This window comes from Olea europaea, unplaced genomic scaffold (genome assembly GCF_002742605.1).
Source record: "Olea europaea var. sylvestris unplaced genomic scaffold, O_europaea_v1 scaffold3730, whole genome shotgun sequence".
Lineage (NCBI taxonomy): Eukaryota > Viridiplantae > Streptophyta > Magnoliopsida > Lamiales > Oleaceae > Olea > Olea europaea.
In genome coordinates, this window is record NW_019256637.1 from 4,841 (window position 1) to 18,774 (window position 13,934).

Sequence of the window (13,934 nt, forward strand, 5' to 3'; positions counted from 1 at the left end):
GGCGTGTGTGAGAATGAGGTTGATGATATCAAACGAACACTGGATAAAGGAAAACTAGAAGAGGAAATAATCCATGGAAGTGATTATGCTTGGGGGGAAAGGGAGCAGGTTACTAATTCAGAAACCAATGTCATGGTCAAGAGGCTGGAATCTGTGACAGCATTTGATGTGCAACCCTTAAACAGCAACGAAACAAACAATGGGAATGAAGATTCAACTACACAGATGGATGACGACGACTCTTCTCAGCAGGATGCTAAGCTGAACCTCTCTGATTCAAATAGTCAGGTGTCTGAGATTAGTGAAAGTGGTGCGTCTGTGGTACCTTTGGGTGGGTCAAGTGCTCAAAATTGTGAAATCCCGACTGAATTCAGGAAGTCAGAGATGCAACTTGAAAATGATGGCTCGAAACCCCTTCACGTGGATGCGAAGCTCAACTCTGCTGATATAAACTATCAGGTATCTGAGGTCAACTCTGAGTTAAGGGTTCAAGTAATTTCTGATTCTGTTTGTACTGAATCTGTCTCCCTTACTGACAAAAATGAATTAAAGGTTGATGTAGTTACTGATGATGTCAATTTCCTAGAACTTAAGCCTGAAATGGTGCAGTCATTATCCAGCAATGTTGTCCCTGATGGTGGTGAATCCTATTCCGTAGATGTTGAAGAGTTACGTGACAACAAGGTATCTGTGGAAGAGACAGGTGGCAGCAATGTTGAAAAGGTAGATACTCTCATGAAAAATAATGCTGGAAAATTGGGTTCTCATGAAAAGTTAAATTTAGACCAAACATCTGTTGATGGTTCCATGGAAGAGGATGTATTGGAGAGTAAACAGATGGATTCTAAATCTAATTGTGATGAAATGAGAGAGAAAGGTGACAAAACTGAAATGCCAACTATGAAAGAGGAGGATATATTGGAGAGTGAACAGATGGATTCTAAGTCTAACTTTGATGAAATGAGAGAAAGAGGTGAGAAAACTGAAATGCCTGTTGTGAACGAGGAAGATTGTGTTGATGTTGTTGGTGATGATAACATAGCCGAGCCTTTAGTTTTTAATCTTGGAAGCAAGAATGAATCTGCTCCGACATCCGTTAAAAGAAAATCTATTGGTAAGCTTCATTACACCTTGATTGTTTTCTACTTCATTGCTTATGATGTTCTCATTTGCTTAGAATACCTTAGGCTCATACATTTTAGGTATTTGCCCTTTAAAAAACCCTTCTGCTTTTGGTTTGTGACAACTGATGTGTCGTTTAAAAACGTGGTCTTTTGTACTTAGACTATGTGAAAGTGATCTTTAAGATAGTAAGAGGTATAATTTATATTCATAGTCTACAATATGTCCTTCCTTTCAGTTGCTTCTAATTTAATCAGAAACTGAGTCGGAGGAAAAGTAACATCAGGAGCTGGGATGAAAGATTTGAATGTCAATTTATGTTTTTTCTTATTTGGGAGGTGAAAATGACTTGTGATATGTGAAACTTGAGCTGATAAATAGTGTAGCAATATATGGCCTTTTTATGTTCTGGAGAACTATTAACTCTATAATTCTTATTGTCGAGGAAGTAACCGTCCCCACTTTATGCTCCTACCTTCTAGCATCATCAAACGTTTAAAGTTTCACCAAAGAGTTCCTTCAAGTTAAGAATTTAGGAGTTATGCTTGGTTGGGTTTTGTGGTGCAAATGGCTGTTATTCTGAACCATGTTTTTGATGTATGTTTTCCCAAATTCACTACTTCCCAAATTAAGGTATTATTACTTTGTAACTACTTTTCTCTAGGTTAAGGGTTTGTTTGAGCCTCCTTTTTTGGATTAATAGATTTTGGAATTGTGATTTATTTTTCTGGAGAATGTGCTATTAAAAAGTTCGAAAATTTTTTGGAGTTACGTGTAAAATTATTTTATTTGGAGAATGTGTGGTAAAAAATGAGTTTGTTGAAAAATGATTTTCTAAAGAATGAGGCTGGGCTAAATAAATTAATATGAAAGAGCACTATACAAAAATTGTCTGGATGACCACACAAGTGAAGCTGTTGCATAGGATTAGGCAGCTTCTCTCTGCTTGAATGCCATTATAGATGATTGCCTTTAACTATTGATGGCTTGGAAACTCCAGTATAGCAGTAACATTGCGATTTCTGAATCTTTTATGGCTCCCCCTGCGGTATGAAAATTATTTAATGAGATCTCCTTACAGATCAGGGAGCAGTTGGAAACAATGACGTTGTAAAGAGGCAGCGAAGGTGGAACTCAGAAGCACTCAAGGTTCCTGAACCGCAAAGTGGTAGTATAGTTGGTTCTATCACACCTAAGGATCCATTTAAGCCTGCTTTCAAGCGTAGCTTCTCTAGATCTGACTCTACAGCCAGTGAAGAAATGCTGAAGGAGCGTGTGGGTAAGTTATCATGTTTCTTCCTGTATCTTGTTTTTAAGAGCATCACTTTATTCTCTGAACAGAATTAATATGTTGTATATTTTGGCAGTTCCACCATCAGCAAAGCCTCACACTACTGCTCTCAGAATTGATAATTTTCTGCGCCCTTTTACTTTGAAAGCGGTTCAAGAACTCCTTGGAAAATGGGGCACAATCATCAATTTCTGGATGGATCACATCAAAACCCATTGCTATGTTTCTGTATGTTTGATTTCCCTCTCTTCTCCCGGGACTCTGTTGTTTTTCATTTTTTTCCTCTCCTTTTGGGAGTCTAAGTTGACATTTAACAGTGCACTAGGTTGAGAAATTATACACGACCATTTTACTGGTTTAAATATTTAACCATTTTACTGGTTTAAATATTTATCAATTTAGGGACTTGTTTCTGAGCTGGTGTTCGTTCATCCACACATATACACATTAGATAACTAGTAATTGCTTTGTGTGTGTAGTATTTTTCTGTTTAATTGTGCACTAGGTTGAGAAATTATATGTGATGACTTTACTGGTTAAAGTATGAAGATTTATCTATTTAGGGACTTGTTTCTGAGCTGGCTTTCATTCATCAACAGCTCTATAGATCCCATAACTAGTATTTGCTTCGTGTATGCAGTATTCTTCTGTTGAAGAAGCTGTAGAAACTCGTAATGCAGTTTACAATCTCCAGTGGCCTTCAAATGGGGGACGCTTGTTGGTAGCCGAGTTTGTTGATCCTCAAGAAGTTAAAACACGGGTTGAGGCGCCTCCCCTTTCTCCTGCAACTCCTTCAGGTGGTGCTCCTCCTAACTTTTCTCCTGTGCAACCCAATGTGCAACCCCCCCAGCCTTCTCCACGCCAACAGGTTCAGAGGCAGCATCCTCCTCCACCTCCTTCACTTCCTCCTCCACCACCGTTGGGTAACCTACTCCCTGCCAGGGAACGCCCACAACTAGAAAGGGAACCCCTGCAAAGGGAACAGCCACTCCCTGCAAGGGAACGACTTAATCTTCCGCCACCACCGCCTCCACTTGCCGAGAAAGTTGACCCCCCAATTGTCACTTTGGATGATCTCTTCAGGAAAACGAAATCGACCCCACGAATCTACTACTTACCATTGTCCGATGAACAAGTTGCAGAAAAGCTCAAGGCACAGGGGAAGAATGCACAGCATTAGAGATTAGGCTGTACTTTTAGCAAAGCTCCTCCTCGATTTAAAATGGATCGGTTAGTATGTAAGATAATGGTTAGAAGTATCATGTAATTGCGTCTTTGCAGGTCTGCAGGTGTTGAATGTAGGATGTTCCAGTTACTCGAGATGCTGTTTGCCAGTTTGAAGGATTACAATCGAGATTCGAGTTGGAAGTTTATGCATTGTGCCTTGGTCAAGTTTTCATTTATGGGTTACATACTGCTCTATGGCACATTCTCTTTCTAGACCAAATTGGCATTACCAATTTTTCTATGCCCCTATCCGCATCCGAAATTCCAATGGATGAGAGACATTTAAGAACATCATCTGGTTTCGTACTTCTGTATTTAAGACCAAGGATCATTATTATTATGGTGCTTAGGGATTTTTTATTTCGTAAGTTGACAATGAAGTTTTTGATGGTATGATATTCTGTCGAATGTGTGTTGCGTGGTTGAATTTTGAGACGGCACAGATGTTTTCTTGTTTACGTCAAATATTGATTTCTTAATTTTTTTTTTCCTCGCTACCGGCGGCAGAAATTCTTGTGGACCGTTATAAATTTCTTAATAGTATATCACGCATACAACATATACATGAACAGTTCATGTATATGTTGTATTTGGCTCTTGGGCAAGTGCAAGTGTACAATCAGTTTTTCACCCTGTACCCTTGAAGGCATAATCTGTGATTTACCTCTCTCACGATACTTCAGAGCAGGGGTGGTGGGGATCCTTAAGGTTAGGGTTTAACCTTTTTTATACATGAACGGTTCATTGTTAATAAAATTGATTATTTAACCTCTAGGCCATAAGGCATGTTTAATGCAATGCAATTGGTAACACAGTTGTGCTACATGTAAATATTGGTTTACAACTTTATATAAACACAATGTGGTGAGATGCGATCTTGTCAGAATTTTTTCGATGAAATAACAAAAATATCTCTATTATTTTTTTGATCCCTTATCTATATGTAAATAATTATATGACATTGTGACTCGATTATATACAAGTAAGATTATTCTTGACAAGATACATGTGGTCTCCAACTTAATTAACTCAGTGGAAATTTGGTCATCGATCTTTCATTATAGTTGTATAATTGGTTCAAATTATTAAATCACGTGGCATGTCTGTCTGTATGAAGTCGTGCTTTGCTTTTAAAATAAAAATAATGCTTAAAAATTTGAATTGAGTCTTGGTTCAATTATTGAAGATCGGTTGTTCAACTATTATTAGAAGTTGAAAAAAGTTATATATAGCCTTGTTCCTCTTGAAATAATGAGGACTAACTTGCTACTTAGAAAATAGATTGTGGACTAATTGTGGAATTTTCATTAAGAAGACGGTCACGTGCCTTTGTTTCCATTTATAAATAAATTTTCCCGGCTGACCTAGGGTTTCATTTCGCTCTCCACCAGTCAGTCTCAGCTAAAACCCTAGCCGTAGCCTCTTCACCATGGTTGCTTCAAAGAAAACTGTAATCTCGCTCTGTCTTTCGTCAGATCTTGATCTGTTTTATAATTTCTGTTTTATTTTCTTCAGATTGAAACTGTCTTGATTCTTTTCTTTTTCTGATTTTCTTTGTTTTGCAGAAGAAGACTCATGAAAGCATCAATAACAGGCTGGCTCTTGTTATGAAGAGTGGAAAATACACCCTTGGTTACAAGACTGTGCTCAAAACTCTCCGTAACTCCAAAGGTTTTTTCATTTTTGAAAAATTGAAATCATACGTTAACAGCTATATTTAGTTTTTGTAAATGTGAATCATGATTTTGGGGAATTAATGGTGACAGGAAAACTGATACTGATATCAAACAATTGTCCACCACTAAGGAAATCTGAGATCGAGTACTATGCCATGCTTTCGAAAGTTGGAGTACACCACTATAATGGAAGTAAGCCTTATTTTTTAAATAAATTTTTGTGGTTTTCTGAATTTTGCTTCATTTTATGCCTTACATTTTTCTTTTAGTAAGTACTGATTTGCCGCTATAATTTTATGTTTGTGTTGATATGCTTGTGGTGGGTTTTTCTTTTTAATTAAAATTAGTTTTAATCTAAGCATACTGCATACCTCGATTTTATATGGTTTTTGAAAAGGTACTTGTTTGGTATAAGTAGACTTTTCTGTAACTCAAGGCACGGTTGAAAGCCTATCATTGTTCTTCCTGATTTCATGCAATTGGATATCGGATCCTTTTCTATCCATACAAGAATGGTTTTATAAAGGAATGTTTGGCAGGAAACGAGCAATAATATCAACTTGGTATTTTAAATAGAAACTTTTTACATTTAGGATATGCACATCTGATACTTGTGTAACTATATGAAATCTGTGTTATGTGGAGGGGTGAAATGGGCAATGTTTCTATTGTGCGTTTGGACGGTGAGCTATGGGCTTGTGATGGTTAGATCTGAACAGCTTTAACAAGTGAGTTAATTAAATGATCAATCAGTAACATTTACCTTTGGTTACCACGTGCTTGCTAACATTTAAACAAGGCTACTCATCCATCACCCATGTCAATTCCGTTAGTCTACATGGATAGAAACTTCCACACGGCATATAGAAATCCTACGTAGCTACCTATAGTATTAAAAATGACGGCTGGACAAAATAAAATTAATTCAGAAGTGTTTTCTCTTAAGATGGGAAGAATTGTTCTTTATCTTTTCCATGTCCATCCAGTTCTAAATTTCCCCTATTTTCACAGCCAAATTGAAATCAATTTCTTCCCCCCCAAATTTATCCCCAAATCAGCTTCTCATCAATTGAATCTGAATCAAGAAACAATCTCTTTACCAAGTTTGTTGAGAAATGAAACCAACCTTTTGCTTACTGGAATTCATCTGTTAACCATCTGTTTTTCATGTCTGTATATGAGTATGATCCTTCCTACATTGCTTTCATTCTTTATGTAAGAGGTCCTAAATTCTATCTCTTTAGTATCTACGTTAAAAATTAAAAAATGGAAGCTATGTCACAAGAGAATGCCCTCAAAAGAAAGCTGACGACTGGAGCAAAATCTTATGAATTCGAAGAAGCTAGTAGGAAAGCTTAAATTGCAGGAGGAAGAAAAATCCCAGGAAAGTAATTTATTTGATAAGAAAATTTGAGATGCAGGGTCACAAACATTGAGTGTCTTGAACTTGCCAAACTTGTTGAACTCTTCAAATATATCCTTATAAAAATGCTCGAAATGCTCTTGGGTCTTCTTGAGATCAATAGACTTACCTGGTTATCGACACCAAGGGTTATCATGTCCTGTCGTGGTACATATTTTTGAGAATGAGTGTGGTGAGGTTGTGGTGCGATGTTGGAGGTGGGAACAGTGGTTGCCACGTCTGCAGGTGCCGATCTTGAAGTAAAAGGGGCATTTAACCCGATCCTTCTCCGTTCTGAAAATGAGGGCCAAGTGCTCTACCATTGTTGCTTATTGATTGAATTGAGTACTGATTATTAGTGAGCTAGCGTTTAATTGGTTGATGGATGAAATGGAGAAAAGGCCGTGTTGAAATTAGGGAAAAATTAGATAAATGAAAACCCCCAATTTTTCAAGGAGTCTATTTTTTCCAAGCTGTCAATTTTTAACACCATTAGTGGCCACTAGGATTTCCATTAGCTAGGTGGATTTTTGTGCCTAGGTAGATGGATGGAATTGATATGGGTGATGGATTAGTAACTTTGTTTAAATGTGAGTAATGGATAACCTTTTAATTCTGGATGAGCAACTACAAAAGGTAAAAGTTAGTGACTGATCGTTTAATTAACAAGTCTATTAAATGTCCAGTTTTCAAGGGAAGTTGAAGTCTGGATTATGACAAACTGGAATTGTTTTGTTCGATGACAATTTCCTTGTACATTTTTGGATGTTTAATGCTATAAATTTCTAATCCTTAGCCAGATCCATTAACTCTTATATATACCCAGTGATGGAAAAAATCATACCAATTTAAGTACTACTTGAGATGATCTCACGCTCAACAATTTGTTTTATTAGAGAACTATGGGTTTAAATCTCTGTCGAATATCTTTTCTTATCCATGGTGTCTTTTCTAAAACATGAATTTGAATTCTATCCAAGCTTAAATTCTCACTAATGTTGAAGCCATCGCTTCGAACATAATTTTTAAAGAATTTGCTGAGAGGATTGTCTACAATGCAGAGTTCTAAATCCATCTTTTACCTTTATTAGGTGGTTTTGACTTTTTACTCCAAAAAGGTGGGCAAATTCACTTAAAAAACTAAAAATTGAAGTCAAATAAGTGTTGGGGATGAGGATGGTTGTATGACTTAATCTAGTGATTTTTTTGAGGAATTGTGAATGGAATGTGAGCAATGTATAGATCTTAAGAACTGTACTTGGAGATGAGAGTAAACTATTTTTTCTTTAGACAAGAATTCACTACTTTTTGTTTTTGCCTTGCTTGGGCTGAAGTGTCTTCGTCTCCTTTCTAGATAATGTCGACTTGGGAACTGCATGTGGCAAATACTTCCGTGTTTCATGCCTAAGCATCGTCGATCCAGGTACCTCAAAGTTATACTGCTTTTGTCTCTTCCCCCCACCCCCCATTATTTATGTTATCCTGACAATAATTTTACTTTCTAATTTAGGTGACTCGGACATCATTAAGTCACTTCCCGGTGAACACTGAGAAGATTCTTTTTATCTTTTCTGTATTGGTCATTTTGGACTTCTTCAAGTGTTTCTTGTTTCTAAATGATAGTAGAGGACTCATCGAGTTTTGAAAATTTAATCTATATTTTAATTTAGTTTTGAAAATTTAATCTATATTTTAATTTTTGGTGTTTTCCTTATTGGCTAACACAGTTTGATTTCTTAACCTGGCTGGTGCCTGTCACAATTCCCATTTCATGATGCAATTGAACGTGATTAGTAGACGTGCAATTTCTTCTTCTTGATGCCTAAGCATGATTTTGCATCTTGTTTGCTATCTAATATTGGAGAGTCGGAATATCAAATGATATTAATATGCCTGGGTTTTGTTTGTTCTTTCAAGTGAATGGCTAACGCGAAAAATGCAAGAATCATATTATCTTTTTGTCGTCTTTTGCGATGCCAATGATTGATACTATAGAAACTCGTGATTTTCGTTTCATGAAGTAGTACCATCATCTACATCGACTTTGGTACTTCTATTTTTTGTTACCAAAAACTTAGTCGCCGTGTGGACAACCTCGTTTGATTTTCATTCTTTGGATATTGGATATAAAAATGAAAAATATGATTGTTATTTATCATATCAAGTCAATGTATTTGACATTCTATCTCTTGTGTGGGTTTTGTAACGACTATATTTTTCATTTTCATTCTTACAAAAATGGGTACCATACGGGGTGGTTTATAAAGAAGAATCGTAAAGTGAATTCCATGAAATGTGTTAATAATGTGTAATAATTATTAATATGTGATAGAAATTAATGATCCACTTTAATTGATTTTATAAATTATTTATAAATTTTTATCCAAATGGAGGTTTATATTTTGTTTTTCCTTCGAGAGAAGTTGAGCCAAAATGAAAATTTTTGGACTAAAATAGTAACGGCATTTTTGTGGAAAAATTGGTACGACCGTTAATTTGCAATTTTATAACAATTTCTTTTTCTTTTGACATTGTAGGTCTAAAAACATCATTTAAAAGGGTCTTCTTTATTTATTGTCTAATAATCTATGAGGAAATCGTCTCCTTTATTTATTGTCTAATAAGGTTTGCTGTTGTAGAGCTCAATAGATACACCTATTTGTTCAACACTGTACTTCAATTCTACCCTTCTAAAGGAACATCACCTCCGATAATTTCATCATTGTCTATAAAGTAGGCATACGACGTACAAAAAGATTACACCATTCTTAATCTCAATGGATAGGGTGTTCTAAATATCCAACAACTGTTCCATCTTTTTTATCCATTAAGCCTACTTTGAATAATGCTATTATTGCCAATCCAATTATCAGGGCTAGCATTTTAGGAAATTTACAGTAGGCTTTTGATGTACTATAAATTTTTTGCTAGCCCAATTATTAGAACAATGTTAAAGGTGTCAATTGACGGTGTTAGGTTATTTTTGAGTAGGATATGTCGAGTTATGATAGTGTTAACTAGTGTATTCCTTTAAAAGCAATATGAATCTTGCTACATGTACACCATGGTGTATACCGCTCCTAGAGTTTTGTGAGGGAGGTAAATCGCCGAACGTGCCCCAACAGGTCAGGGAATAAGAGCTGCAAAAAGGACAACTAATTGATGGTGCTTAGGTTGTTTAGGGCTTGGATACGTCGAGTCATGACAGTAGTTACATGTATGTTACTTTACAAGTAATACATGTGTTACCTTAATATAGATGGTTGTATTATTGGGATTAGAAATATGGTGATAGTGTTTGGGAGCTTGATTCTGATTATTAGAACAATGTTAAAGGTGTCAATTGACGGTGTTAGGTTATTTTTGAGTAGGATATGTCGAGTTATGATAGTGTTAACTAGTGTATTCCTTTAAAAGCAATATGAATCTTGCTACATGTACACCATGGTGTATACTTTAGTTTACACTTTATTATGTGTCATTATCCTATTAGACATTTTAAATTTCAATTATTATTTTCATCCAATTGACATTTGACAACAATGCAAGTGTCAATTAAAGTCTTAAAAATCAGTGTACAAATAGCAAAATTCAAGTAATATACTTGTTATTTTAATGATAATGACGATATTTGTGGGATTTGGAATATGCTTATGTGTTAACCTAAAAGAAACATAGTACCCTAATGCCAATGTAAGTTGAAGATGGTGGTAGTGCATGGGAGCTTGATTTTGATTGTAACGGCATCGATGTTGGTGGTGGAAGGCGTCGAATTGGTTATCCCAAAAGATACAATAAATTATGCTCTCGAACCCCAAGAATTGAACCTAGAAACCCTAGATTAGCGAAAAACCTAAAACCCCTTGATTACAATTAAAAGAACCCACAATCCGATTGATAGAACGCCACAAGAAGTTGAATCTTGATAAATTCCAAGATTGTTCAAGAAGAACAATAAATTGAAAGAAGAAATTTCTCTCTCTATAATATTGATTCAAAAGTTAAAAGTTCAAAAGTTGTTACAATTGAAAGTAATCTCCTATTTGTACTAATAAATAAAAACGTCCAAAACCATCAAATTATGGTAATAATTTGATTTCATAAGAATTCTATCGAAACTAGGAAATTCGGCCAAAAATAGAAAATTCGCCAATTTTTTAGGCTGGTGCGGCCGCATGGTTCAACAGGAATTAGTCTTTTGGTTTTCGGTATGCATGTGTGCGGCCACATGTGGTTTTGCTTGTGCGGCCGCATGGTGTTGTCTTCAGCCTCTGCTTTCATTGCTTGATAACAAATTGATCCAAGTTGATTCGACCTTCGACTCAAACATGAAAGTTGCTCCATTTTGAGTCCCGAACATGGTTCCATCAATGGTTTCTTGAACGAGCAATCCCATCACTTGTTTAACTTGCTTTTCCCTTGATCGCGTCATTGGTCCGCCATCGACTATCAATGGGTCTCGTCTCGCACTTGCCTTCGTCGGGCTCGACTCTTGGATCTTATCATCCCCTCCCTCTTCAAAAGGAATCGTCCTCAAATCTAAACCTGTATCAAATAGAGAGAGGTCAGATACATTAAAAGTAGCCGAAACATTGTACTCACCTGGTAAATCCACTTTGTATGCATTGTCATTGATCCTCTGGATGATTTGAAACGGTCCATCGCCTCGTGGTTGCAATTTTGACTTCCTCTGTTCTGGAAAATACTCTTTTCTGAAATGCACCCAGACCCAATCTCCAAGCTCAAATGTAACGCGTCTTCTTCCTTTATTTGCTTTTGATGCAATCAGCTTTCCTTTCTCTTCGATCTGCATCCTGACCTTTTCATGGAGTGTTTTCACCATCTCGGATTTTCGTTTCCCATCCAAGCTACCTCGTTCATGCACAAGCAAAGGCATTAAATCCATAGGTGTTAGTGGATTAAAACCATAAACCATTTCAAAAGGAGAAAACAAAGTAGTAGAATGTGTAGCTCGATTATATGCAAACTCTATAAATGGTAAACACTCTTCACATGATTTCAGGTTTTTATTGATCATTGTCCTAAGTAGTTGAGTCATAGTCATAGTTCGATTAACTACCTCAGTTTGTCCATTTGTTTGTGGGTGACAAGTTGTAGAAAATAATAACTTAGTTCCTAACTTACTCCACAGAACACTCCAAAAATGACTCAAAAACTTCACGTCCCTATCAGACACTATACTTTTAGGTACTCCATGTAAACATACTATTTCCCTAAAGAATAAGTCTGCAATATTAGTAGCATCATCAGTTTTATGACATAGTATGAAGTGCGCCATCTTACTAAACCTATCGACCACGACAAATATTGAATCCCGACCCCTTTTTGTCCTAGGTAAACCTAACACAAAGTCCATAGATATGTCTACCCAAGGTTCACTAGGTACAGGCAAAGGAGTATACAAACCATGGGGTTGAACCTTAGACTTAACCATTTTACAAGTTATGCACTTTCCACATATTTGTTCTACGTCATGTCGCATTTTAGGCCAATAAAAATGTTCCCCTAACATGTCTAAAGTCTTTTGAACCCCGATATGCTTCCCTTACTAATAATTCACGCAAAGAACAATTAGGAATGCACAACTTATCTTCCCTAAACAAATATCCTTCATGCCTATAGAATTTATCAAATGCACCTTTGTCACATGAAGCATAAATACTAGAAAAATCACAATCAAATTCATACATGCCCTTAATATGTTCGAAACCAAGTAATTTAGTACTTAATGAATTTAAAAGCACGTACCTTCGAGACAACGCATCAGCAACTATATTTTCATTACCTTGTTTGTACTTGATGACGTAGGAAAATGTCTCGATAAACTCCACCCATCTCGCATGTCTTTTGTTCAACTTACCTTGACCTTGCAATTGCTTTAAAGATTCATGATCGTTGTGTATCACGAATTCCTTTGGCCATAAGTAGTGTTGCCAAGTCTCCAATACTCGAACAAGTGAATACAGCTCCTTGTTATATGTCGGATAATTCAATGCTGCCCCACTCAACTTTTCGCTAAAGTAAGCAATAGGTCTCCTTTCCTGCATTAACACTGCTCCTATACCTATTCCTGATGCATCATACTCAATCTCGAATGTTTTATCAAAATTTGGTAATGCCAAAACAGGTGCTTTACATAGCTTATCCTTAATTGTGCCAAATGCAATTTCTTGAGATTCTCCCCAATGGAAACCTACACTCTTCTTTACTATTTTAGTCAACGGTGTGGTTATGGTGCTAAAATCTCTTACAAATCGTCTATAAAAACTAGCCAATCCATGAAAAATCTTAACTTCAGTTATAGTCTTAGGTGTTGGCCATTCTTTTATAGCTTTTATCTTTTCTTCATCGACTTCCACCCCGTTAGCATTAACCACAAATCCTAGGAAAACAACTTTATCCATGCAGAACGTGCACTTTTTGAAATTAGCGTACAGTTGTTCCTTTCACAACACAACAAGCACAAAATTTAAATGTTCTAAATGCTCATCTAGGTTTTTGCTATAGATTAAGATGTCATCAAAATAAACTACAACAAATTTTCCAATAAAAACACGCAAAACATGGTTCATTAAATGCATAAAAGTGCTCGGTGCATTAGTGAGTCCAAACGGCATAACTAACCATTCATACAATCCATACTTAGTCTTAAACGCCATTTTCCATTCATCACCCTCCNNATTTGATGATACCCACTCTTAAGATCAATCTTACTAAAAATGCAAGCACCATACAACTCATCAAGCATATCATCTAGCCTAGGTATTGGGTGACAATACTTTACCGTGATGTTGTTGATAGCTTGGCAATCCACGCACATTCTCCAAGTCCCGTCCTTCTTAGGCACCAGCAAAACAGGTACAACACATGGACTCATGCTCTCCCTGACATAACCTTTGCTCATCAACTCATCCACTTGCTTTTGAAGCTCCTTAGTCTCCTCGGGATTGCTTCGGTAAGCTGGTCGATTCGGTATGACAGCTCCGGGTACAAAGTCAATCTGGTGCTCGATGCCTCTGATTGATGGCAATCCACTTGGCATCTCCTCAGGAAACACATCGTCAAACTCCTGCAATAAAGACTTAACCAAACTAGGGAGGGATGTGTTAGAATCCGCAAAATTGAGGAGGGACTCCTTGTACAATAACAATATCATTTGCCTATTATCGCTCATAGCCTTTTTCAACTCACTCTC

General features: G+C 36.5%; 2 protein-coding genes across 3 annotated transcripts; both read left to right on the forward strand.

Annotated features, from left to right (window-relative positions):
- Positions 1 to 6: 6 nt before the first annotated feature.
- LOC111386794 lies at positions 7 to 4,067 on the forward strand. Its single transcript, XM_023011270.1, has 5 exons — positions 7 to 459; positions 553 to 1,114; positions 2,204 to 2,401; positions 2,490 to 2,641; positions 3,054 to 4,067. The coding sequence occupies exons 1-5, from the start codon at positions 133 to 135 to the stop codon at positions 3,591 to 3,593; spliced, it is 1,779 nt and encodes a 592-aa protein (XP_022867038.1). The 5' UTR covers positions 7 to 132; the 3' UTR covers positions 3,594 to 4,067.
- A 912-nt stretch (positions 4,068 to 4,979) lies between these two features.
- LOC111386793 (60S ribosomal protein L30-like) lies at positions 4,980 to 8,537 on the forward strand. Of its 2 annotated transcripts, XR_002701324.1 has the most exons (6): positions 4,980 to 5,090; positions 5,206 to 5,311; positions 5,407 to 5,508; positions 8,073 to 8,141; positions 8,229 to 8,365; positions 8,397 to 8,537. XR_002701324.1 is itself a non-coding variant. In XM_023011268.1 (5 exons), exons 1-5 carry the CDS (start codon positions 5,070 to 5,072, stop codon positions 8,267 to 8,269), a joined length of 339 nt encoding a protein of 112 aa, XP_022867036.1. In that variant the 5' UTR covers positions 4,980 to 5,069; the 3' UTR covers positions 8,270 to 8,531. The 2 variants fall into 2 exon arrangements, 1 of the variants encoding a protein (XP_022867036.1); XM_023011268.1 differs by having other exon boundaries at positions 8,229 to 8,531.
- Positions 8,538 to 13,934: the final 5,397 nt, after the last annotated feature.